We start from the raw sequence: 27,329 nt of genomic DNA on the forward strand, positions 1-27,329 counted from the left end.
CTCTCACTGTTAACACTTTGGTTATCATCACCACTAAAATTCAGAAGAACACTTAAAGTGGACCCTTGTATTTTAATTACTGTATGCCCTTGAAAATTCCAATGAAATACTGTCTGTTTCCACCTTCCAAATGAAAATGCTGAAGAGTTAACTTTAAAAAATGGTATACACCACATGAGAGACTGAATTCATCCAGTAATAAAGCAATATTTCTCTATTTACATCGTGGCAAACAAGGTAAGACAGATTGAGACACGCTAAACTCAGAAGATTTCCTCATTCCAGAGAAGGAAATAAGTGAAGTCGGGAACTTTTTTGTAGATTGTGAGAACAGCATCCAAAGCCGGGCTTCTCTAATGGGCATCCGAAGGATACAGCTGACAGAGATAACAGTGGAATTTTCTTAGAAAAGGTAGGGAAGTGCAAAGGAATGGTTACTCAGATGGGAGTAAGAAATTTACTGTCTCTTGAATGTTTGATTAAGAATAGGCTTCTGGAGGAAGATACCTGAAGACCCACCTATTTGCACTCTGCTCGCTGTGTGGCAGAACAGTTTCTTGTGAAACACGTAGGGAAATTGATTGGAGAAGAGATCCAACTAGTTATTGACTTCTGTTGGTTGCATTTTCACTTGTGGGGAAGGACAAGGTCAGAAAAGAACAGGTAACACAAACATTATGCATCCTCTTATATTAATAAGCAGCAAGTTTTATTATTAATATTTGGCTTAGAGATCCCTGGACACTGACAGTATCATTAATAAGAATGCTTCAGGATTATTACGAGAGGAGAAAAACTGTTGAAAGCCTGGACTGGATTCAAATTTAAATTCTGAACTGAAAGGTTCAATATTCATCATATTAAAATGCACTTTATTAAAATATATAAAGTAGAACAGACAGTATAGAACAGATGTTTTGAGGAAAACATGTCAGTTGTACACTAATATTTTTATGAGGCCAAACTAATTTACTTAAAATTCCTATGATCTGTAGAGAAATTATTTCTTCTCCCACACTAAAAACTACAGTGGATTTGTCAGGCTAAGAAGAGAACAAATAAGTATGTGAACAGGTTGCTTTTGTGAAAACTTTCAAACATATTTAATAAGACTGAATGGTCAATTCTTGTGCCAAAGAATTCTCTTCTAAGTTACTATACTTTAATGGTACGGACAAAAAAAACCCCACAAAATTTAAACCCAGGTTTTGCTGCACTTGAGTGGAAAAGAACTGCTCTCAATCTATCAGTAAATTATATGGATCTTCACCTGGCAAAAGGATATAAACAAGACACTGAAAATCTTCCTGTATTCCCTTAAAAAAATTGTAGGAAAAAATCAGTACAAATGGCTTTGAAAATACAATTAATCCATTCCTATAGGGTAATTTGTATTTGAATGCCTAGAATTATTAATTTCAAAAACAGCGCTGGAGAAAATTCAGAGACTGTCCCCACTGGATTTTCACTGTACCAAAATCAGCTGAAGTATGTAAACATCTCTCTGGTAAAAGAGTCACCAATAATTTTGAAAAATTAAGGTAGTGGCTACTTACAGAATTCAAAACACTGTTGCTTCAACTCAGTTTCAACTATAAAGGATGCACTGATTTTTTTTTAGGAATTTGCTAGGATGACCCTGCTTGAGCAGGAAGGTTGGACCAAATGACCTCACTTCCAATCTTATCCATTCTGCGATTTTGTGAATATATTTCAAGTGTGTAAATTCTCCTATGAAATAGAAAGCAACTTAAAAATAGAACTTGGACTAAACAGTGAAAAATATTTCAGATGCTTCCTCCTAAGTGCATTATTTGCACTTGACCTCAATATTATCTTTTGTTTGGTGCCACAGGTTTTTCTGGAATAAGAATCATTTTGACAAGGGGTTTTTGCATCTAAATTTTGCAGACACTGAACTATGAAACTGCCAGAGTGTCAAAACCAAACCAAACCAAACCAAACAAAAAAACAAAAAAACCCAAAAACAAAAACAAAAAACACCAACCCCCCAAAAAAACCACCAAAAAAACCCACAAAAAAACCCCAAACCAGAATGCAGAGAAGCAAGTATTCCATAAATTAAGCCTAGAATAGCAAAATACATGAAGTAGTAAAATTTGTCTAGTTGTGAATACTGACGTTTTTCCAATCTAAGTCCCTCAAAATAAAGCAGTGCCGAAGTTTTCTTCAAGCCAGCAAATTGTACATTCAGCTGTCAGAAAGTCAAATACCAAAAAACCTACATTAAAGATGCTGATGTTACAAAGTCAAGAGATGCTCAAAGGTGAGCAAAGCTCATACAACTTTATTCTGTCCCACTTGTGTTGGTAGGACAAGCCTTTCAACAACAACTGTCTATGAGAATTCTCAGGTCTCTTCAAAGTGAAATAAGCACTCAAAATGGAAAATACTCAGCATTTCCTCCCTCCTCCTTGTGTCACTAAATGTGTGTGGTAACATTGTATCTCACTTGTACACTACCAAAATCTTAACACTGAAAACGGAACTGGATTTTTTTTCCCCCCCTCGGGGAGCCTTTCCCAGTTTTAAACATTCTGCTGCATCTCTGGCTCATCAACCCACAGGTGTTACAGTCCAGCTAAGTCTATTCAACAGTGGGTACCTCCTTCTGAAAGGACTAATCTCCTTCCTTACCCTCCCACCATCTCCCTTCTGCACATCTAACCTCACAGAGAACTGGCCAACCATTAAGCCAGAAGAAAATGGCTTGAACTGGCTCAGTTTGGATCACAGGAAAACAAACGCTGGCACAAAGGAGGCACCAGGACCAGAAAAGGGGTTCCACTGATTCCTCCATCAGCGAGTCACCAAGCAGCCATTACAACAGCTTCACCGTATTGAAAAATCAGACCAAAAAGGGTATTTCTACATTTATTTAAGATATTAAGCACCATTCCTTTTCTTTCTGGAGGAAAAGAACTTGTGCATTAGGACGCTGAAGGCTAGAAGTTTCACATGTCCATTAACTAATACAGCACTCCACAGCTGATTTTACAATGTTATATACTATTTTTACAGTACTTTATATGCACATAAAATTCCTTTTAATTTCAGCTGCACATACTAAACTCTCGGCAGTCAGCAAATCGGTCGCAACATGACTAACACCATCAGCAATCAAACTCTTCTATTTGTAGATTTGCTAACAATCCTGGAACAGTGTAAGAACTGTCACAGCTCTCTAAATATGATCACCTCCTTCTTCTCACAATCCTGTCTAATTTTCCAAGCTTTGAAAGCCTGCAACAGAGTGATGAACCCACTTTCTACTAAACCTGATTCAATCCAAGAGCAACGCTCATGCTATTAGAATAAAAGAGGCATAGGGTAAAGCAGGAAATATTAACAGAGCCTGCAAAAATATGAATACTGCAGTGGAAGCAAACTAAGGTTGCACATGCAATCAGTTCCTGAATGCCTGACTCTAACAGCAGCTTTCTTTTAACTGGAAACTTTTGTGCATTTTCATAAGATATTTTTGTAATAGAGAAGCAAAAACATGCTGACCCCTTGATGGATCATCAGAAGAACTACATTCTTTGGACTCACAACATTGACCTTTGCCACTTCAGCTGATCAATGACAGTTGGAATAATAGGCAGTAACCCATAAATCAGCCAACAGAGGGAAACAAATAGCTATAGACCTGTTAGCAAGAAACAGATATGCATGGAAGCAGCAATTTTTGGGCTGAAGCCAAATTTCACAGTAATTGGGCTTGAAACCTTCATCTCCTAGTCTTCTCTTACAATATGCACTTTGCTTATCCTTCCTTTATCCCACTTGCTATTTGTTAAACATCTACATTTAAGTGACATTGCTTCTTTACTCCAAAATACAGGAGTAGCTTCCCTTTTGAGCTTCCAGAAAACTGCCAGTAAAAATTAAAATTTATATCTGCTACTCTGAAGTCTCAATATTTCAAATAACAAGCAAGAAGTGTGCACTGAACTTTCTGTGTTTGCAAGGTCATAAGAGTGCAAGGGGCTTTAGAAGAGAGGAAGCAAAAGTTAGCAAAATAGTCTGTATTCAAAACAAACCTTTGCTACTTAAGCTCCAGAACTTTTGATTGCCAGAATCTGTAAATTAATGACTTGAAACACAATAAAAACAACTGTGTCGGACAGTAAGACATGAAACACATTCAAATAATATGTGCTATTGCTATTTTAAGCTATAACATATCTGACTTCTACATTGCCGTTCTAAAAAGAGAAAGCTATCCCTGGAGTTTGGTACAGGTTGTTCAGTATTTTGTACAGTCAATACACTCACTTAACAGTTTTTCAATATTCTCTTCCAGCAGACAATGTGTTGCTGTATGAACTGAAACAGAAGATATATTTTTAGAAGGTAAAAACTTGTGTATAACTGCCTGGTTTAATATGTACTCTCAAATTCTTGTCGCACGGTTCTAACAAAAATCATCTTAACACAGTTATGAATATGTTAACTCCATGGACCAAAGTATTTTTCTCAAAATAGTTTCAAATAGGGGGGAAAAACACCTGGATGTTGGGACAATGAAACAAAAAAATTTGAGAAACAGAGTATATGCTTGCTAAACAAGAATTATGTTTATTTAGCTAGTGAATCACCTAGAGGAGTAAATTTTCACTTTCATGATAGCAATCTGTCAGGCTTGCAAACACCCAGAAATAGGAATTAAAGATTATTTTAAATGTAGTTATAAAGGTCATAAAAAGTCTGATTTAGACTGAGGTACATTTACTCAAAACTGAGATTCATTGAGTGGTAGCAAACAAACAGTTCCTCAGACAAATGCACTTTTTTCAGTTTACATGTTACAGGAAAAGAAATAAAGAAATGTGCATTAACTGGTGGTGTCCACCAAGCTGCATATTAATATTCTCTTACACCAAACAGTTTGAAACAAGGGAAATGTCATCCTAATATAATTTCATGTTACGATTCATTTGGCTAAACTGCAGCTTAGAGTTGCTTTGCCATATTAAAAGATTACTACAATAATTTTCACATGAACATTTAGACTTGAGTTTTACTCCAGGACTAAATATGGCATGATTTGCTTTTAATCTGTTGAATAGCTAAAAACTGACAATTAAAAAAACTACAACAAAGAAAAAAATTAAGTTGAAGCAATGTGAATCTCACATCATTGAACCACTTCTAATGGTTAAATGTTAGTATTTAACAAATTCAAAGAGTTAATGAATCCTTGCATTCGTTCGGTCTCCTGTGCCTTAGCTAGGATGCATAAATACAAAAGACAGCAGATACTGGTAAAAGCTTCAGGACAGAAAGTGCTTGACGAAGGTACAGTTCTCAAGTGTGTTTGGTGAGAGAGTATAAGGGCAGATGCACTGATGAGAACCATTACAAGAAGAGTCAATTTCGTGTTAAAGTGTTCAAAGATGTCACCTTAAGCAGAAAAAAGCTTTAATAACGTCTTCTTAGACATATTAGGCATTTCCAGAGTCTACATCATTAGTGTTGTATTCTAGCAGGACATCTCCATATAGTTATTGTTTGTTTCTATTTCTCTCCTGAAAAAAAACAAAGACAAAAAAGGAAAATCATATTAATGAATACAGATCAACATTATGTGCTTTCTTCTCATTACAGCAGTTTCATTGCTTGCAATTTATCTAAACTGGGCAACAAGCTCTCAAGAAAAAAGCTTCAATAATTTTCAGGAACATGAAATTATCCAGTTTAAGTCAACTTCTTAAAAAGGAACACAGAAGTACACATCAACCTAAGAGGCAAGTATGTTCCAAAAAATTGCTATGAAGAAGAAAAGAGTTATAATGTCACTTTTAATTAGCTTACAATAAAATATATTGCACAAAATCAACTTAGTAAGGAGACCAAGGGACCTACAAACAATGCAAGAGGGTTTCCTAAATCTTCTGCGTGTCAAAAACTGCTCTACTCTCAACACATTATATCCCTGAAAAAATATGGTAATCACAGGTATCTCCTTCAAAGCCCCACATAATAAAATGTTCCAGAGTGCATAACATCAAAAGGTAAAGGAACTAGTAAAGGAACTAGCTGGCCCAATATCTTGTCCTCCATCCAAAGGCACAAATGGTAAGAAAAATACTTTTTTTTTTTAAAAAAGGCGATCCATACTTTTTTTAGAAATTACTTTCAATAACAAAAACTGGAAATTAGTGAGATAGGAGTGGCTACAAAAAAACTCTTGAATGCAAGCCTGAGTTGCAATCCAGACCATAATCACTACAAAGACCTCATTGCATTGCAAGATGCCACATTTGGCATTAAGGGCTAAAATACGAATTGCATTGTATCTCTGTCAGGGACTAACAAATCAGTACTACATATTACAAGTCTAACAGAATAAATAACACTTTCAGTGCTTTATCATCATCCTCCATTTTCTGTATTTTTTTCCAAGAGAAACATATACTTAACCATTAGGACTACCTATAGGAAAAAAATAAAAACTGATCAACAAACTATATCTTGTTGCTTTCATAATGTATCTTCTAGCCTGTAAAAAAATACTATAGCTTGAGTGTAAAAAAACTAAGACCTTATCTTCCAATAGCATTTTCCATAACACTTTTCTTTATATGTACAACTGAGAACTTTATACACATGTATTAATATCTGCATGGAAGACAGGTAGGTTCCTATTCCCATTTAAAAAAAAATAAAAAATGAGAAAAATACTTCTCCATGTTTTATTATTGCATCACACAGCATGTTATAAATGGAACATAAATATAACAGGGAAAATCAAAATAACCCAGGAGGCATTTGATTAATTATTTCAAAATTAATTATTTCAAAACCACTCGATCCGATACCACATTGAAACTTTATTATGCTAGAAACTATTTAGGGAAAGTGCAAATTAGCTTATGAACCCACATAGATGCTGCTAAAAGGACACTATAGTGAAAGAAGAGGATACAAAACATTTATACAGGTTATTACTGGTGATCTAGTCCTCTCCAAGGCAGACTAAGTTGCTTCAAGATGAACACCAAAAAAAGTAAAGCTCATTCTTGCTCCCAATAAGCAGCTCACGGTCCCAGCAGCTGGGTATCTAAGATTGGACATTTGCTAGGGCAGAACTTCCATACATTTAAAGCGAGAGTGATACTTGCACTATTCTGCTAGAAATTATTTTTTCCTAATTCAAAAAGACATGACTAATATTTTCACAGTAGGACACTGTTTTTAAAACATAAGATTTATAGTATTAGTCATTAATACAAACTGATAGGTTAACAATGCACTCTAGGCTGAAAACAAATGATCAGTGGCCTCATGCCTCACTATGCATGTAAGGCATGCAGAAATAGCCTGCTCATGCACATCTCAGATTATTCCTCTAATATCAGCAGACTTCAACTGCAAGAACGACAGTGTTGAAAAACACTACTGTGGTACTCAGTAGGAGCCTATGAAACTGCAGTGTTAAAATACTGATATTTTATATTAAACAGTTCTAAAATCAACCTGTATACAACTAAAATCATGGGCTCCTGTTCATCTGTAAGTATTACATATGTAACCACTGACTCAAGCTGTCTAGAAAGACACTCTGCATTGCAAACTGCTGCACTGTAAACTGACTGACCTGCTGCTTTGCAAAGCCCCTGAACTCAAAATCCATTTATAAAAATTCAACACAGAAAAGGAATGATATCCTGACTACCTGCTTCCAGTTGATGAAATAAAGGACGTGTTGCAAATTTCATGTTGTTTTTGAATTCTACAGAGGAAAAAGGCTTCAAAACATCAGCACGCCTTCCCTGTGATCTCAAAATTACATATTACTACATTTATATTTAAGTACTTAAAGCAGGCATGAGCATCTGACATTTTTTCAATGCAAGTGAACAATACATTCTTCAAATACTGGTAATCAGTGACATTTGGTATCTGTACAGCAAAATAGAGAGAAAGACAACCTGATTTATTCAAATCCCGGGCAATGGTATTCCACTGAAAAACTAACACCTGTCAAACTCTTAAGTCAGATCACACTCTAAACCCACGGTCTTTTCCTCTCTCAAAAAGCATTTTTCTTCTGGGTTTTATACGTGATTATACACAAACTAGCAGAAGACTTTATTCCCAGAAGGTTTACACCACAAGAGCAGAGGAAGTTTCCAGCATAACCCCTGGATTCCCCTACATTTCTCTTTCACCCATTTAACTTTTTTTCTTCTTTGTTCAGATGAGCAAAACCTTTATCACCTCTCTTGCACTACTCCCGGATGAAAAGCTCCTGTATATTTAAGCTCCCTGCCAAAGGCCAACTTCACTTCAGAACTCACCAGGGTCAGGTTACTCAGCTTTAAGGGGAGTTTACTACCAGGACATGGAAAATAAGTACCACTTGAATTAGAACAATGTGGGAACATATGGGTTAGTTAAACATACCTGCCGGCTGCAAACCATGTGCCGAGCAGATTTCACACATGCAAATAACTTTCTACACAAACCAGCAAAACCAAGTGAAGGTGAACCTAAAAAAAAAATGCTTAGGCCACAGAAACGTGCATCACTCTAGTGCAAACTACGGAATTAACTTGATCTTATCTGTGAGGCTGACTTCCAAAATTTAGTTCTCTGAATTCAGGGCATTAATCAAATGATCCCATGCTGAAAATAAGCTGCAATGTAATTTATCCTCAGATGTAATGAAATCTCTATGCTAACAAAATTTCAAAAAAATCAAAGCAACAAAAATGTTTACTGGTCTGATTTGAAAGAAACTACTGAGATGCACACAACACTGACTTTGGGATTTCTTTGTCACACAGAAGGTAAACAAAAAAGCCTCATTTAAGTAGCCATAATGTAAACGTAGCCTAATAAGACCAAGAAGAAACTACTAAAATCCTTGGCTGTATTTTTTTTTTCTCCAAGATCCCACAACTGAAGCTCAAGGGAAGATCTGAAAGGGTGACTTCGGATGACTTTTATAGCAGTTGCAAGTGTAAGCATTTCAAGGTGCTCATTTTGAAAGCCACCCTGGATTGCAAGGTTGCACAGGCAAATTGCAGAGCTTCCACACAGTACCTCTAGCACTAGCAACTATACTTGCAAAAAAACCCTAGAATTTTGCTAAACCTTTGCCTCTTAACTGCAGTGTTTAAAGCGTTCATGCCTGGAGCTGTCTGCTTTGCACCTCTCCCAAGAGGTAGCATTCTTTCAACAACTTCAGAAGTTGCTTTACTGCAAACTGTGATTTAATCTTAAACTTAAAAGCCCTGCTCATCTGCAGTGTAAGCTAACATGTCAGACTGCATTCTGTGAAGTGAGGCACAGGCACTTATCTCCTCTGCCAACTGTGCTGCGTGGGCAGGAACACCTGGCAGAGGCAGAGCAGGCAGCTGTAGAGGTGGTGAGAAGAAGCCACAGCAAAGTTCATGAAATTTCATTTACTAATGGCATCAGTCACAATCTGCAAATTATTTCACCCCAGTGTACCAATACAGCTAGGACAGCATAAACATTGAGTTTAGTGCTTGAGAACCACAATAAAAAAAAAACAGATTACTGAGAAAACTGAAAAATGCCAGGAATTGTTTACTCCATTAATGACGAGGATATCATTGGCTGTTAACATAAACTAGATTACTGAAATTTTAAAACTGTGTAACATACCAGTCCTTTTTAACTTCTCACTCTTGAATTCCAAACTAGAGAGGGTACATCTCCTGAACACAGAGATTATCTCAGAACTAGATAAAAATATTTAAATGCATTTCTCTGAGAAGCACTTCTGGGAATTCTGGGAATATAGGAGGGAAGGATCTCTACAATCCTTAGACAGACCTAGAAATTTTCCTGTGGAGTTCCCCTCCCTAAACACTCATTATCTTCTATTCCTTAACACAACATGAAAACCACAAGGCACAAATTAAAAATCAAAGTTAACATACAAAGATGAATGAGGTTTTACAACTTCAGAGTAGTTCTTTCTCCTTATGAATCATCTGAGACCCTGCTACTGCAGATCATTTGAACTACAGACATAATATAAGGTTTTCAAGCATACAGATATTAAGAAATTCCAAAAAAGCTACAAGACCTAGACTTCTAATTTATTTATTCTTCCCATTAGTTTTGAAGGTATTTTACTTATTTCAGTCTCTGAAACATACTTAGCAATAGGAAAAAAATGTGAATAAGTTACAGTAAAAAGGTAAATAAATTTAAATTTGAGCAGACTCATGCACTGTTAGTAGAACGTGGAGAGACCATATTACTTTATTATGGTAATGATAAAGGTAATAAGAACGTAATCCACATCTGAAATTCCACAGAGTACAAACATTCAGAAGGCAGAGGTGGAGAAAGAAACCCAACTATTTTAAAGACATCATACAATAACACACAACAAGAAAAGGCTCTGCAGAAATCAAGCCATAAAAGCCCTTCCTGTCTTGTTTTCCCAGGCAGATACTTTCAGTGATGGATCGGCCAATTCTAACTACAAGTAGGAAGTGCTTCCTTTCAGGGCTGCACACACTGAAATATCAGACTTTAATTAGCTACAAGACGGCCATTTCAGCAAGTTCATTAAAAAGTAAAAAAAGAAAAACAAACAAACCAAGCCTCTTGATCCCCATTGTTTGTTAACAACACTCACAGTATAACACTGGCTTTTGAAGACTGACAATAGATAGCTTCTTACTAACTCTATGGAAATTGCATTTAGTGATGAACTCTGTCCCAGTAAAAGAAGCAGAAAGATGACTCCGACACCTTTGTTAATTTTTGTCAGATGCCCATAGCAACAACAAGAACATATTATTTAATTGCTCTGCTAAGGAATCTATACTAGCCTTGGAAAGGAAATGACATGCACTGCAAGGCTTATAAAATACACTGGGGAAGAATTTCTCAGGTAATTTTTCATTAAGCCTCACCACTCATGCTCTTTGCACACACGTGTAACTCAAATTCCAATATACCATGAGGAAACATGAACTTATTTTATTTTGGTTTCCTGATATATTTTATATGGAAATGCAATGAACATGCAAGTTTATGCTTATTTTTTCACAACTGACTATAACCCCTAGGGTACAGAAGCAAAACAATAATTATCTGTCAATATTAATGACCAAAACTCTGAAAAAAATCACACAGAACCAGGCTGAAATAGCTTAGCAACTGATAATTTCTGTAACATCTCATTTCAACTAAATGAATATGAAAGTTTAAGCAAATCAATTGATATAAAACAAACAATACTAGTTCAACTGAATCTACAGAACAGCTTTAATAGACACACAAGATCTGTATATTTTAAAGTGCCATTTTTTCCCAGAAAGCACCACCAGCAACGAGTTCCTGCTAACTAGTCCATCTGCAGTATGAATCAATGAAGCAAGGATGAAGCACTTTGTGAAGAGACACATAGGTTGGGACTTCCTTGCAATACACAGGCATATTTCTCCCCTGTTAAACGCAGGAAAAGCATCACTGTTTAGTCAATTTGTTCTTAATACAGCACTGAAATCTGAGGAGATGCAGCAGGAAGCAGAAGGCTGCACATCATGAATTTTAACAACTATTTGTGTGTAGTCAAGGTTCTGCTTTTGCTATGGAAGAAGAGACTTAGAATTACTCCTTTGCTTTAAAAGACACAGCATTTAGAAAAAGGTACAGCTGCCACAGATCCAGCTCAATTCAAGTTCGAAGTCTTGTCTTACGCAGCTATCTTGATATCTAAGAACATTACCACATTAGATTCCAAAGAGTGACTTCGGAAGGTAAACCACTTGGTTGATATTCCTAGCTTTTCCAATAGGGGTCCCTATTTTACAGGAGAAATTGGCCTTTCGAGTCCCAGAGTCAGAGAAATTAAATCCACTCAGTAAAAGACCCTGTATGCTTGATTTTGCAGGTAGTGATTTCAAACCAAAAAGAAAACTGTGACAAGAACCATACAAGTGCTGCTATGAACTAAGACTGCCTATGAGTTTAATTACATTCCATCTCTTTTATTCAACAGTCCAATATTGCACTTTCCTTCTTGCATCACCCCTAGAGAAAGGCAGGCCACACCAGTATTCAAACTCCTACATAGTCACTCTATACAAGACCACATTATAACATCCAGACTTCTCCATACTATACCCACCCTCGAATGAATTCTAAACCTTTCCTTGGAACAGAAACAACTGACTATCACATGCACAGAGAACAGGCACATTTGAAATCTCTCTATCTGTAACATAAGAACTTCCAGCTCATTCTTAAATGTTTTGAAAAGACTAGAGATGCAAAAGCAAATGAAAAGTACATAAGTACACCATCACTGAAATTCTGGAGCAATATTTCCAAAATTATTCTAGCTCCAAACAATCCTCTTCTCCCATGACCAGGGATACATATTCATCTCATGTTTACCAGGGGAGAACAAGTGATCTCCTGTTTCTACTTTCTCAGACGTGAGACCTGCAATATCACTTTGAATTATTAAGATGAAACTGTTGATAAACATGAAGTTCAAGGAAATTGCAAAATAACGTCCCTCGAAACATCATCAAAAGCATACAGGAAATTCATATGTTTCTCAGAAGATATTACATAAAGCTCTTTTAAAGGGTTTCATGTTTATTACATGAACCTCTTTTAGAAGTAAATAAATACACAAACTTTTAAGTATCGTCTAGTATAAATACTCAACTGCATTAAAAATTTTGGTCAACTACCTGTTTTCTTGAATTTTACAAGGACTGTGCATGTATCTACATCTGATTTTGACATTATAACCTAGTACTTTCTGGCCAGGGGCTAAAGGAAAGAACGGTCTACAGCTCACTCTTAATGGGTATTTTCTCCCTTCTTTCATGACATTTTTAAGAAATATCAAATGAAGTATAAAGGCAGCAATGTCCTGGAAAGGAAAGGAGTTACACTCCTTAACGTGGCAGCCTGATTATGACCCAATTATCAGAGAAACAAAAGTTACATTAGTACCAGAATTGGGGGGGGGGGGGTTTGAATTACTCCTTTTGAGAGTCAGGAAGTTCTAGCTATGTCAGCATTCCTATTACAAGACATATAGTACAACAGGAGAAAGCTAACATTTTAAATGCTTCTTTATCTGTCATTCAAAGGTTTCCTGAAAAGTAAAAATATTTCAAATGCAAATTAGATAAACACAAATATATACCAAATTCTTCTCTCATGAATAAAAATTAATTATTTTTCTGGACTATCGCACTAAGAAAAACATCTAAAACATTCCAGTTACATGAAACCATGGGGGTTTTTTCCAATGTATGAAGCAAAAGTAGAATTCTCCATCAAAAAGCACCAAAAGATGACCCAGGGCAACAGGTAATTGTAGGTTAATAAGCCACCATATGAGGGCAAGGACCTTGCTGCCTTACAAAAAGTGCATTTTTAATCAAAGCCACATTTGAATTTGAGTCATATATTTACTGAAGATCAGGAGCATAACTACAGATGGAATGTTTTTATTTTCAATATCTTTTATTTTCTAAAACGTAATTACATCCTCTTAAAAGGCATATTTTAAGACTTCTGTTCCATTTCTTTTAAATCTTATCACTACAAGTTTCTGTTGAAAGGCAATAAAACATGTTTTTAAATAATACACACACAAATAGACATATTTATGTCACAAAGCAGCAGTTAACTAAGGACTAAGGGCATTCCAGATTATTTCAATACACATCTGACAGAACTCATGAAAAACATCATTCATTTCTTTGATCCTTTGGTAAAAGATCACAGTACTTGTATGTTTAAAATAGGCTACTGGAACCTGAACTGTAAGAGAAGCGTGGAACAATTACAGCACAGTCCCAACCATAAATACTCTGCCCTGTAGATACCAGGGTCACATCAAACAGTGGCAGACACTAGAGTTCTAGTATTTATGGTTAAAGAGACTATTCATAGTCATTTGTAAGTAACCTTTACCAAATGGCAAAGTTACTGAAGTTTCATGTTAATCAGAGACTATTCCTTGCACTTTCACAAGTATACTGCCATGTTTTAATAAAACATACTGCTAGGTCATATTGGAAATGAATTATTGATCCCCCTGAGTTGTTAACATTAAACTTTTACAACCAATTTTTTTAGGATAAGTTAGCTGTAATGATGAACAGCTATAAAGTAAATTAAATTCCTAAATCATATGCTGTTCACAATGTTTAGATCACTAGCTGTATGGAAGTTTGTTATCACCTATGCAACAACAAAACATTAACTGAACTTCAAGGAACATGGAACTGACTACTGTTGCTTGATGTATTGAATATTTTATCAACAGTAATAAGCATATTTTTCATGTCCAAAACACTGGAAACAAAGTGATTGTCACAACTGCCGAAGAAAATGAGCAGGAACCAAATTTACACAGTTCTACTGGCAGTAGAAAGTGCACATATTTTACCACTGCTCCATAAAAGCCTAGCTGGCACTAGGCAATAAAGGATTACTCAATTAACCATAAACCAGAGCTTACAATACTAATTGTTGCATTTGAAACTTGAATCATAAAAGAGTTAACAACTGTATGTTTATAATGTAAAGACAGGTTGCTTGTACACTATGTGATAAAAGAAGAAACCCAGAGATTTAAAATCAACACTCAGTCATAATGATAAAGATGAACTCTCAGTAAATGTCATTAGTTTAATTCGGACTTCCTATATTTTAAGTCCATATTCATTTGCTTAAGGCATAGCTCAAATCCATCTACAAAGACAAAACCTGAAACTACCTATACAGTTCTAAAGCAATTTTTCATAATTGGTCATAAAACCAATTGGTATGATGCTGTAAAAGAGCCAATGGCTACTGTGCAAGTATCTTGACAAGTCTGTTGTCTCTTCATAGTGTTGAGAAAGGTAACCGTTTACAAAGAAATGCAGAATTCAGTACTTGAGTCATACACATCCTGTATGTTTTCCCAGAAGATATTAAAGGAAATAGCAATGTTCCTTTATTACACAAATATGCATAATCACAGTCATCTAGTTAGAGACCTACTAAATGCTGAAATTAGTACTTTGAATTTTAAGTTTAGCATACATAGAAACACTTCCAATAACCTACATTCCCCCTCTCCATTACATTCTGTGGCTTTCGCCTACTACTGAGGGAACAAAACCACAAATAAAACACAATCTTCCTGAGTTGCTAAGGCATGTCTGAATTATGATTCCTTTAAGTTTCAAAAGTAGGTACTTTTGAAGTACACCAGTTACTTCTGGAGTGCCTCAAAACTTTAAAAATTGAGAAAATACTGAAACATGAAGGCTACAGAGAGAGATTATAATCTTAGTCCTCCTGAAACATTATAAAATCACAATTAATCACAGAATCATAAAATATCCTGAGTTGGAAGGGACCTACAAGGATCATGGAAGTCCAACTCTTGGCCCTGCATAGGACACCCCAAGAATCACACCATGTGCCTGAGAGCATTGTCCAAACATTTCTTGAACTCTGTTAGGCTTGGTGCTGTGACCACGTCCCTGGGGAGCCTGTTCCAGTGCCCAACTACTCTCTGAACGAAGAACCTTTTCTTTTATCTGACTTAAACCTCCCCTGACACAACTTCAGGCCATTTCCTCAGGTCCTGTCTGGTCATCAGAGAGAAAAGATCAGTGCCTGCCCCTCTGCTTCCCCTTGTGAGGAAGCTGTACAGTGTGCTGAGGTCTTCAGGTGAAATTCTTATGAAGCCAGAATTGTGTCAGCTTCAAGTGAACAAATTCACAACTTCACATGTCACAGGGCCCCTAATTAGCCTAAACCCTAGACTTTTGGGGTTTTTTATGCAATGGGTGGTGTGATAGGATGAACACAGATCACTACCACCAAACTGCAGTGCTGCAAACTCCCATTTCTGAATACTTGCATATCATCTAACTGGTTCAACAGCTCCTGAAATATTTCTAACCATGAGACAAATCATGTATTTACTGTTACTAGCAAGTCTGGAAAGAAAGTAAATATAGGAAAAGTAAATATTGTGGCCAATGGTCAACACAAGTGTTATGATTAGGGAGAGTACATACAAGACAAAGTAGACAAGTACTATAAACCAGCTTGAATTAAGTGTCTTTTTGCCTTGTCTGGTTTACCAAAATACCTCCAAAACTAAAGTTTCTCTACAGATTTATCACATTTATCACATGTATACTCTTCTTCACAGAAATGAAAACTACACATTACTTTTTTAGGAAATACATTATCAGAAAGGTCCAAAAATGATTTTCACACTGTACAAGTCATCACTGTATTGCCTCTGTGTTTCACAAAAAACAAACTGAATCAAGGGGAAAATCTGCTTTTCATAGTAATCATGCTGTTAACATTTAATGAAAGTAGAATTTGAATCAAAATGCTCTGTTAGATAAAGTAAGCTTCTTCAGTAATTTTTGATCCTTTTTATGACATCCAGAAACTGTAAAAATCTAAACTACAAGACTTCAGTTATGGATAATATCATCAAATCAGTCTTCACTTACATCGAAGAAGTAGAACACGTCAGATGTCTGCTTATTCAGGTCTATGTTAGTACTGCAATCAAACACATGCCTGCACTAACAAACAAGTTATGAGAAGTTAAATCTTTTCACTAAGAGCCAGTTATATCAAGTACAGACACTTTGGGTAAAAAGCACAACCACCTGATTCAACACTTGCACACAGAAACTCCAGCTGAACGAAAAACAAGGCTTCCTGAAACATAATAAACAGGAGAGCTACTATAATGACACTGATTTCTTACCCTACGCATGGCTTCCTCCTCCTCTTGACGCTTCTCATAATGTGCAAAGTCATCAAAGATTGAGGTGGTATGCTTGAAAGTAGCAATTATTTTAAGCACTTGCTTGGCTTTTTCTAGGGGTACCTCTTGAGTGTCCCTCGAATTGGTAACCGGTTTGTTGTCATTGTTTTCCAAGCGAATGTGCCGCAGTTGGTTATTGGGAACGTCTTTGACAAAGATCCATTTGACATCAAACTTCCCCTTCCACTTATCCTGAGACCAGACACCAGCATATGCATTGTAGTCCACAACAGACTTCATCTCAGCCACTCCACAAAAGTGTCCACTGCCATTCACACTGAAGAGTAAATAGAGTGGGCCTTTTCCATTCAGGGAACGGTAAGCAGCATCCAAGCGCTTATTACCATGCTCAGTACTACACCAGATAGAGTACTTAATGGAGCGATGAATATCGTCCTCTGAATAACTTTTGATTATAAACACGCGTCCGTTCTTCAGATTCCAATCGAAGTCTTTGGGATTGTAGTTGTTTATGGCCTTTAGTTTCTCCAGCACTGGGTGCACTTCCACACCAGAAGGTGAGGAGCTGACGGATACAACACCTAAACCAAAGTTCTCACTACCAGCTCCATTGTTCTGGCTGAAGCCCACACCCCTATTACGAGGAGCTACCCAGCGGTTTTGCAGTTGTTGCTGCTGCAACTGGTGAGGCTGGGCCTGCTGCTGAGGTCCTTGTTGCTGTTGTGGTTGCTGTGGCTGAGGCTGCTGTTGAGGCAGTTGGCTTTGCACCAGTGGTGGTGGTTGAATTAATGGCTGAGGCTGCTGGATTATAGTCTGAGGAGGCAGTACTGGTTGAGCTGGGGGTGCTTTTACCACTGACCCTTTGTCATCCCAAGTTCCAATATTCATGTTGTGTTTTATTGGTGGTGGTGGTACAGCAGGGCCCCCAATGCCTACATTACCTTTAGGCTTGAGTTTCGGCTGAGGTTTAGCAGGTTTCCTTGCAATTGCAGCCCATGAGGTTGGTTTAGGTGCTGAACTGCTAACTGGGGGCACGCTGTTAGCTGCAATGCTTGTCATACCTGTACTGCTCAGAGCTGAACCTACAGTTTTTGTTACAGCAGCCGTCATATCTCCACCGATTTTCAGTCCAGTCATGCCTTGCTCAATGCTGCTAATCCCAGGCACCTTGCTCAGAGTATCACTGCCAAATCCAGCCTGTCCATCTGCTATGGCTCTCCCAAGAGAACTAGGTGGATAGCCATAACTGCTGCTGTAAGCAGAGCTTTGCGTTGATTGTCCCTGAGATCCACTTGTCCCCCATGTAGAGAAGTCTGCATTCCCAGGAAAAAAATTAAATCCATGCTGCCCAAGAAATGGAGGGGTATTTCCTAATGCCCCAGGTTGACTAAATACACCATCGGGTATGTAATGGTGTTCACCATTACTCATCTGTCCATAAGTTGTCAAATATGGCATTGGAGGGTCGCCTGCAGTTGACCATGCTGCTTCACCTAAGGAGTATGGAAATCCAATGGATGGAGCATAATAGCTAGGCATATATGGGTCTGACATTGGTGGATAGCTGTTACTCTGCAAGAAAATAAAATAAAAATCAGCAATATTGACAATGATGCTCAGAGCAAAAAAACCCTGTAATACAATCCAAGACATTTTTAAGGGTTATATGAACGCACTTGTAACTTTCACCATTCCTCCCAACATAAAAGATGAACTAGGTAACTGCCAGATATGACCATTTTTTTTCAAGGGACTGTCTCAAAGCACTAAAGAGTTGCATTTTTTGTAACACACTATCTTTACTTTTAGTTACTAAGCTAGGTTAAATATGCCTCCATGCAAACAGTATCAAGAAAATAACTTAAAGTTAGCCTTAAAGTAGCTTTAAAAAACAAGGCGTAACAACTGTACTTTCATAAATAAGGCAAATTGGCTGCAACTATGATTTTAAGTTTTGGTACTCTTAGCTTTTGCCAAATTTCTCACTTCTTACTTCTGTTGGAGACACCAACAGAATACAATAGTGAAATGGATGCAAGGTTGCCTGTTTACTTCATAAGAAACAACAATAAAACCATAACATTTCCATGCTATTGAGAATGGACTTTAAATCAGTACTACACCAGATAGACTCCTGGGAAATCACAGAATTTACTTCTTGAGACATTTGAAGAACTAGCCCCTATGACTTCTGATGTTGTTTTGGGGGAAAAAATGCACATTATCATTCTCTAGCTGATGCCTCCTTACTGTTGAATTCTCGTGCAAAAAAAAAGTGAAGGTAAGCAAAATTCTGAAAGTTTTTTAATAATTTGCACTTTCCCTCTCTCAAGACCTTACAAACTTAACACAACGCATATAAACTTTTGGCTACAGAGGCAATTCACAGCTCTGAAAGTCAAGTCATTAACAAGTTTCAACCTATTATGCCATCAGCTGTGAGTTACTTCTACCACCTTCAAAGGAAATCGTGTCCAAGCACTTAATATATTCTCAGAGTCAATAAAACTGTTGTTTTGAACTGCATCCAAAAGATGATAATTTTGTGGCAAATGTAAGGGGCTGGGTTTTGGTCTGGGGGTTGTGTTTTGGTTTTGGTTCGTTTTTTTTCCCCCCCCCTCGAGCTTCTTGTACTGCATCTCTCTGAAGCCAAAACACAAGCGCAACAGCAGAAGACATCAAAGCATGCTTTTTAACTGAAGCTTGTCCAGAATTCTTAGGAATACTTTATCTGCTTAAGATATCATAAGACAAAATATGATATAAAATTATATTTCAATGGATATTCAGGCAAGTAAGTAATTCTAAGAAATATCCAAAAATTAAGTCTGGAAGTCAGCTGAACGCCAAAATTAACTTCAAGGTAGTAAATAATGTTCACTTACCTGATTTGTCTGACTACTTAGATATGGCTCAAAATCATCATCATTTACTGCATCCTTTTGATGAATCGAACCGTTTTGTACTGAAACTAAAAGTAAATCTGTATTAGTATACTTTCTGGAAGATCTATGCTGCACTTTTAATCTCGGTAACAGTTCTTGATCACCTGTGCATTAAAATACGTATTATTGTCAAGCACTCGTCCAATTTAAAGAAAATAGCTCATTCTATTGATCATCATGATCCAATCTTAGGAGAGGTCTGCAAAGATGGCAACTAGAACACACTATTCCTGACTGTTCTTTCCCGAGATCCATAGACAGAGATAGAACTACAGGTACACTTTTATTTGCACAGGCAGTAAATCCAGTGTTTCCAGAAGTACCAGATCAAGTGCAAATGTGCAGACCAACCAGATCTATAGACATATTCAATAGGTTCAGGGAAAGTTGCAACACACAGCTCTCTCCTGCCAAGAGGAAAGGCAGTTACCCACCAAGACAACTGTGAAGGGCACCACCATTCAGGTATTTAACTCTGTATTTCCTACATAACTATACTGCCTTAGTGGCATCGCTGAAGCTCTGAGGGGACAAAGCAAAACAGAAACAAGAGCTTAAGTCCCTAAGGGTGATTACAAGCCTTTCCCAACATATATGCTACTATATGCTGGAATCTCTTCCTACCTGCTCTTCTTGGCCTGCTATTACCTTTCATTTCATCTAAGGCATTACACCTACCTGGAATTTTCCAGCTGCCTAAATTACTTGAAGTGTCTCTCTACCATCCCCCAGGCTACTATTCAAACAAAGCCACACTGCAGAAAATTCTCCTAAGTTCCACTGTTTCCCATGGTGCAAAGCAGAATAAGGACTTAAACCAGCACTTGCAACTATATAACTTGAAGATGGAGATCTCTTCTCAAAAAAAAAAATTTCTGGTTTTCCAGATGCAACTTTTTTTTGGTGTTATAGATCAAAAAGGTTTAGTGGGGGGAAAAAAGTTTCAGAAACCACAACAGCAGAAATTACAGCAAAACAGCAGATTTTCTGACAGCTTAAGACACTGAATTAAGAGGTGATTCTGTGGTTTCCCTCTTTTAGCAAATGCTTCTGAAAAGCATATACAACCATATAACTAAATCTTCAACTTCATTGAAATTAGTGTTTAAGAGTGGAAGGGGCTTCTGTTTCACTGAGCGGACGGGCCACACAAAGTTCACATTGTAAACCAAGTGGTGAATTTTTTTTTTCCACATTTGACTTCAACACCTCTAAAACAAAACTGCCTTCAGTGAATGAAACTAGCTGAAAAAAAAAATGACAAAGGAATAGATATAATCACAACGAACAATCAAAATCCTGGAAAATTTTATTAACTTCAGACAGCAGTAAAAAGAGGTAAAAATTCATAATTTAACACAGAACAGAATTATTTTTTTTCAAAGCAATTATCTGGGAAGGAAGAAAGCAACTTGTGTTTTGAATACCTTCTTGAAGTTTTAAAAGTCAGAACACTTGACAGTTCAATTATTACAAACTGGCACAGAGCATTTCTATACTAGCTACAATAAAATATGACCAGCAGTGATAAGCACAATAGGGTCTAGAACTGGACAGAACAATATTCCTAATTAAATACCACATTTAAATTAAAAATTAGGTGTTGGGGGTGCTTTTCCCTCCACAAATAAAGAGTTTCAGTTAAGGTCATTAATCATCCTGAATTTACACACAATGGTAACATATGAATGAGCTGGAACACTATATTCCTCTTTATATTTGGCCCAGTTACACATGGGATGATCCTCAAAACATTTTGTCCACGCCATGCCCACTACTTAGACTTCACTAAATAGTACAGACAGCTCAAATGCAATTCTGTTATAATGAAAAACATGGGCAGCAGCATATAAGTTTCTTAAAAGCATGCAACCACAAATAAAGGAACAGACAGCTGTATGTCAAGACTAGCATACTATCAAAATTAATATCATACTGACTGCAAATCTTCATGAAACGTGCATGTGCTGTGTTTATTGTTTCACAAAGGTCACTGAAGACAGAATTATTTTTTGGTTTGACATTACAACTAACTTGGAATATTCTTGTAAATGTATTTTCTTTCTTATTCATTCTGTACTGAGATCCTAAGTCCAAGACAAAATATTTCTACACTGACATTTTTCCTAGTAAATACATACATTTCTCAGTGAAACAGCATCACTAGAAGCACGTTTCTTTGGCTTTTCATTCTAACTTTACCTAAAGTGTTAATAGTGAAGAATGTAGCCCACACAGACATTTAACAATAGCAAATGAATGCCTCATTCCCAAAAATCTTATGTTAAGTATTTCAACTGAACAGGGCAGTGATGAAAATGCTAACTGAAACTAATCTACAGAGACTAAAAATATCCGTATCAATACAACGCTGAAAATACCACATACTTCCACAAACACTGTGAAAATATACAATGCAATTAGATATTGGGAAGAAACAACTCATCAAACAGAGGAACTTAAAGCTAATATTCTTTTAACTATTACTATCCTTGGAATAACCAAAATGGATAAATTATAGCCAAAGGCATAAGAATAACTTTTTCATTAGAAGTCATCACACCTTACTGTGAAGAATAAATACTAAAAGAAAAAGTAACATTTCATTCTTGTTTTAAACCTAATAATTACATTTAAACCTTCTACAAAACAAAAAATTATTATATACAAATAAGTGTAAAAAACAAGTCAGCACCTTCCTATGACAGGTGTGACACATTGGCACAATAAACAAAAGTGGAAAAAAAGGGAGTTCCAGGAATGCCCTGTTTCTCCCCATCACCATGCCCCTATAGGACATAATTTGATTGATGTCAATTCTGATGTTTTATGTCAACTGTACAGTAGTTGACAAGCAGAATAAGAAAACTTTCAAGATAGTATGATTTAGTCACTGAAGCCTCTGAAATACGAACATTAATATCCAACATAACAGATGGATAGTGCTGTTCTACACATTAAAACATCAATCCCACAAATTCTGGTCAAGGGAAACAGCACAGTACACCAATTTATGAATTAAAACAAAGCATCCAAAACATTTTACTAGACAAAACAAATCAGTTACCTCCCGATATAATTTACAGGTCTAATATTTTTCATTTCAATATGAAATATGCACACATCCCTTTTACTGCTCACTCACATTCTCAGTCTACCAGACATGTGGACAGGTTCTTCCACCCTTTTTAACATCACTGCTCTTATGCACAGAACCAACTTCAGATTAGTCTGTTAACTCAGTATCATATCTTCCTTCTAAGCTCCTTTAAGCTGAGACCTATCATGACAATTGAAAAAGATTATTGTCTGCTAAATGTGGTCAGTAAGGACTGCTGATACTGACTTAATTTATCCTCTTGAAAAAAATCTCTAACCCAAAGCCAACTACTCATGCTACACTGTGCTACCATCTTCAATCTCAGACCTTTAATCTAATGCTAAATCATAACAGTTTCACTAAGCAGACATTACACCAAATAATTTAACAAAGCAGAGATTATTGTTCTGTTCCACTACAGTTTTCATTGAAGTCATATTCTCACCAAGAGAATACATCATAAGCATTCATTATTTAAAAGGATGCACTCCATAAAAAAATCCAAGTTCAGAAATACAAAAATCTCTTCCTTACATAGCAAACCGAGAGATGTGTTTTGATTCAAACATTCCACAGCAGTGACAAATTATAGAACACAAAAATATGCTAACATAAATAAGCCAAAGTAGAGCTGACTAGTGCATTTTCACACACTGCACCCAAAAAGAAATGCTTAATATTTTCACTCCAATTCACATATAATATAGTTCAAAAACTACCTGTATGATTCTCTAACAGATGCAACTCAGTAACCTCACTAAAACCGAGAAACAGTAATTCCATCACAACACAACTACTTGCTACAATGAATTTGACTTTCCTTCTCACTTAAGGGCAACTTGGAAGGTAAAACCACGAACTACTACAAAAACATGAAGTAGTTAAAAACTGCAGTTCTGGGAAAAAAAAGTAGAGGTATCAGAATATGAGGAACAAGTATTAAAGACTGACCGACCTAAGAAGGTCTGAGGAGGTAAACACATGTTCATTTTTCTCTGAATGCAGAGAAATTAAAACAGGTCAAATTCAGCAAGATTTGAGAACTCTCATAAGCAGTATATGTAACAAGAAACAGATAATCTGCACAAAGACAGAATAACAGAATAAGTACATTGCGAATAACATTAAATGACAGCTCACAGAGAACAATTAGATTAGTTCAGGTAATGAACAGAGGGGGGCAAAGAGTACCTGAGCTCAAAAACAATGTTTCTTATCTGCTTAAGTATAATGAGCATATTAACACACAAAGGCACCTGTGTGCATGCTATTCTATAGCTCAGTTTGCTGAGCAGCTCAGAAGTAAATGGGCACAAGTGTACTGTTAAGGCAAAAAGAAATTCCAAATAGAATGTTAGTAAGAAAACAAATTTCAGACTAGAAACTGCAAGATACAATCTGAGATGCTGTTTACAACTGACTTGCCAACAATTTTAGAGAGAAGAATATTAAGTAGTCAGTAGTTCCTTCTTTTCTTGTGGGAAAGAAACCTCACAGAGTACGATATTTAAAAACTAAGATGCTGACAGAAACATGAAAAAAGCAGAAAAGCAGAAGACCTACAAACACTGATAGAAGATTCTATACTGATGCTAAAATGAAGAAAGACCACAAAAATTTTGAGAATAAGGAAGGTGATGCTTTCTGCTCAGACATGAGTAACTAGTCACGTGGTTGCTGTGTAGCAAACTAAGGAAGCTGTTCAAAAATATTCTTCCTATGATTCTATTCACTGGACAGAAAGACCCGAGGTGTACTGGTAAAAGAGATTATACAAGTGTATCACAAAGTCAGCTAAAAAGAAGTAACTATGTTACTGTACCACTTCTGACATTAAACTTTTGCAAAATAAAACATTTTAAACTGATGCACTGCTGTGCCACAGTAAAAATGCTGGGAAATAACACTTTGGCACACAATTTCCTGTCGTCCTGCCCTGAAATAAAAGATATCTTATAGCTACAACCTCTTCCCATGACTGTCTGAAGACACATGATCCTCCATAAACAGCAACATTACAGATTTATACAGAAATGTGAGGTATTAACTTACCTTTATTTCCCTGTCCTTTAGGTCTCTGTATGTAGAAAAGTAGGAGGAAAAAAGCAAAACAAGTTCAGTTAGAATCCTCTGATATTAACTTCAGGGTAATTACATTTATTTGCCAATTCTGCCCTTTTAAACTTAAATATAATTTTAAACTATTATTAAAATCATGTTATAAAAATCTTGTGACATTATATAAAATATTATAAAATATTACAAAACCAAAAACTGATCGAATTTTGTACAAAAAAATTGGAAGAATCTAGTATTTACAGCATATGAAGCTTAAATGGTGTTGAAAAACTGAACAAGTGCACTTTGTTTGCCCCACACCCCAAAAAACATAAGCAATAAACATAAAAACCATGTATTGAGTAAAAAAAAAAATTAAATTAGTAGCTTTAATTACTGACAATACTTGAACTTCATTATGATATGTCATCTTTTAAGTTGACTGACAGGTACGTATCAGAGAATAATCTACAATGCCTTGCTTTTTAGATATACAAAGGAATATATACTGATATTGTAAGCTGAACTTCAGGCTGTGCATTCCTCACCTAGACAATTACATGGAGAAAATGATATAGCCTGTACGAAGCTTTCACACAAGGAAATAATACCTTAAGGAGGTTTGTTTTTTTTTTTTTTTTTTTTTAGGATTAGTCATTACAAAACACTGTTAATCTGTCATGCACTGAGAATCAATGTAACAGTACAAGTTACAGTATCCTTAATTCCTCTATAGCAAGATAAAATCGTTTAGAAAAACAAACATTAGTCCATGAAGACCTAATTCATCCTCTCACATATTTTCAACTGAGCAGGAGTGAGTCCCCAGGCTCCATCACTCTCTTAACAATTTTTATTCCCGAAGAGCTCAGTACTCAGAGGTTTGAAAGTTTAGGAGGTAACCACCTCCATGTTGCTTTTATGTGTATCTGTCTCAGAGCTGCCCGTACACTGTCCAACACTGTTCCCTCTAAATCTGCACTGGTTAGTCACCTCCCTCTCCCACAACCAGAGAACTATCTCTGTAACCTTAAAAATCCCAACGACCTCATCTTGTGGGATAAATCTCATCCAGATACAAAGGCATGCAAAGACCAAGGTACACAGAACTAGAAAAGTTGGGAAGAAGTAGCCTTCATGGAAATCAGAAGAATCACAAGCTAAGAGATCACTGAGCTAGAAATAAGTACTTAAAGGAAACTGGGGAGCATGCACAGAAACAAAAGAAACAAAACATTAAAGGCACGGAGAGAAAATAAAAGGAGACAGGACACTGTGGGGCCAAAACTTTTGGGGAGTGGCAGAAGCCCACGGAGGAAGCAGAGACCAAGACAAAACGCTTCCAGCCTAAAAGAAAACCCAGCAGAGGCCTAGCAAAGGTAAGGAAATAAATTTTAAGCTCCGTGGAAGAGCAACTTAAAAAAAGTGTCCAACAGCGCAAGGAGATAAACTGACAACTGGTGGAAGAAGCAGAGGCCGGAGGGAAAGGGGTGGGTGAGGAAAGCGAAAGGCAAGAAGAGAAAGGATGCGGTAAAGAAGAGCCAGAGGGAATGAGGGGTTTGCAGGGGAGAGGATACGGCGCCGGGCACCGCGGGGAACCTGGAACTGAGGCGCTCCCGGAGCGGAGCGAAGAACCAGGAGACCGGGGGGGGCTTGGCGAGGAGGGCCAGCCCGGGTGGGTCCTGCACAAAGGGGCCGGGCGGCGGCGCGGGCTGAGCGGGGCCGAGCTGAGCGCCGGCGGGCCCTGCGGCCGGGCGGGAGGCGGAGCGGCTCCAGTGGATCCGCGGTTATAAATAGGGGCGGCCGGGCCGGGAACGGGGCCCGCCATCCCGGCTCCCAGGGACCACCGCTCCCCATGGCGGCGGGGACGGAAGGAAGCAAGGGAGGGAAGGAGAGAGTGAAGAGGCCGCGAACCGCGCCGCCCCGGCGGCGAGGGAAGGTGCAGGCGGCCGCCCTGCCGCCGCCCCCCCCGCCGGCGGTAGCGACGGGCCTGGGAAGAGGGAAGGGCAGGGAGCGGGCGGCCGCCCCTCCGCCCCGCGGCCGGTACCTGGTCGACGCTGGTGGCTGACATTCTTCACGGGGAGCCGCGATCCCCTCGCTCCGCTCCGCCTGGGCCTCGAGTGATTCCGCACGCCGGGGCCGCTCGCTCGCCTCCGCCGCCTCCTCCCCCTGATTGTCGCCGCCGCCGCCGCCTGGGCTCGCTGCCGCCGCCGTCGATCGGGTTCCCGCTGGAAGGAGCCGCCGGCCGGACACAGCGCCGCTTCCCCCCCCTTGCTCTGGGCTCCGCTTCCCCACAATGGCGGACGGGCTCCGGCTCCCACTTCCGCTCCGCGGCGCCCTGACCTTCCGCTCCCCCCTCCGCCGGCGACGCCGCCGACCTTTTCCTTCCCGTCCCCGCCTCCTTCATGTCACGTGG

At 37.8% G+C, this 27,329-nt stretch overlaps 1 protein-coding gene across 1 annotated transcript; it reads right to left on the reverse strand.

Annotated features, from left to right (window-relative positions):
• Positions 1 to 687: 687 nt before the first annotated feature.
• Positions 688 to 27,329, reverse strand: YTHDF3 (YTH N6-methyladenosine RNA binding protein 3). The gene is made up of 5 exons (XM_032687798.1): positions 26,961 to 27,329; positions 24,908 to 24,932; positions 19,696 to 19,781; positions 16,790 to 18,382; positions 688 to 5,552 (listed from the first exon to the last, which is right to left on the reverse strand). Exons 1-5 carry the CDS (start codon positions 26,982 to 26,984, stop codon positions 5,529 to 5,531), a joined length of 1,752 nt encoding a protein of 583 aa, XP_032543689.1. The 5' UTR covers positions 26,985 to 27,329; the 3' UTR covers positions 688 to 5,528.

This window comes from Chiroxiphia lanceolata, chromosome 1 (genome assembly GCF_009829145.1).
Source record: "Chiroxiphia lanceolata isolate bChiLan1 chromosome 1, bChiLan1.pri, whole genome shotgun sequence".
Taxonomy (NCBI): domain Eukaryota; kingdom Metazoa; phylum Chordata; class Aves; order Passeriformes; family Pipridae; genus Chiroxiphia; species Chiroxiphia lanceolata.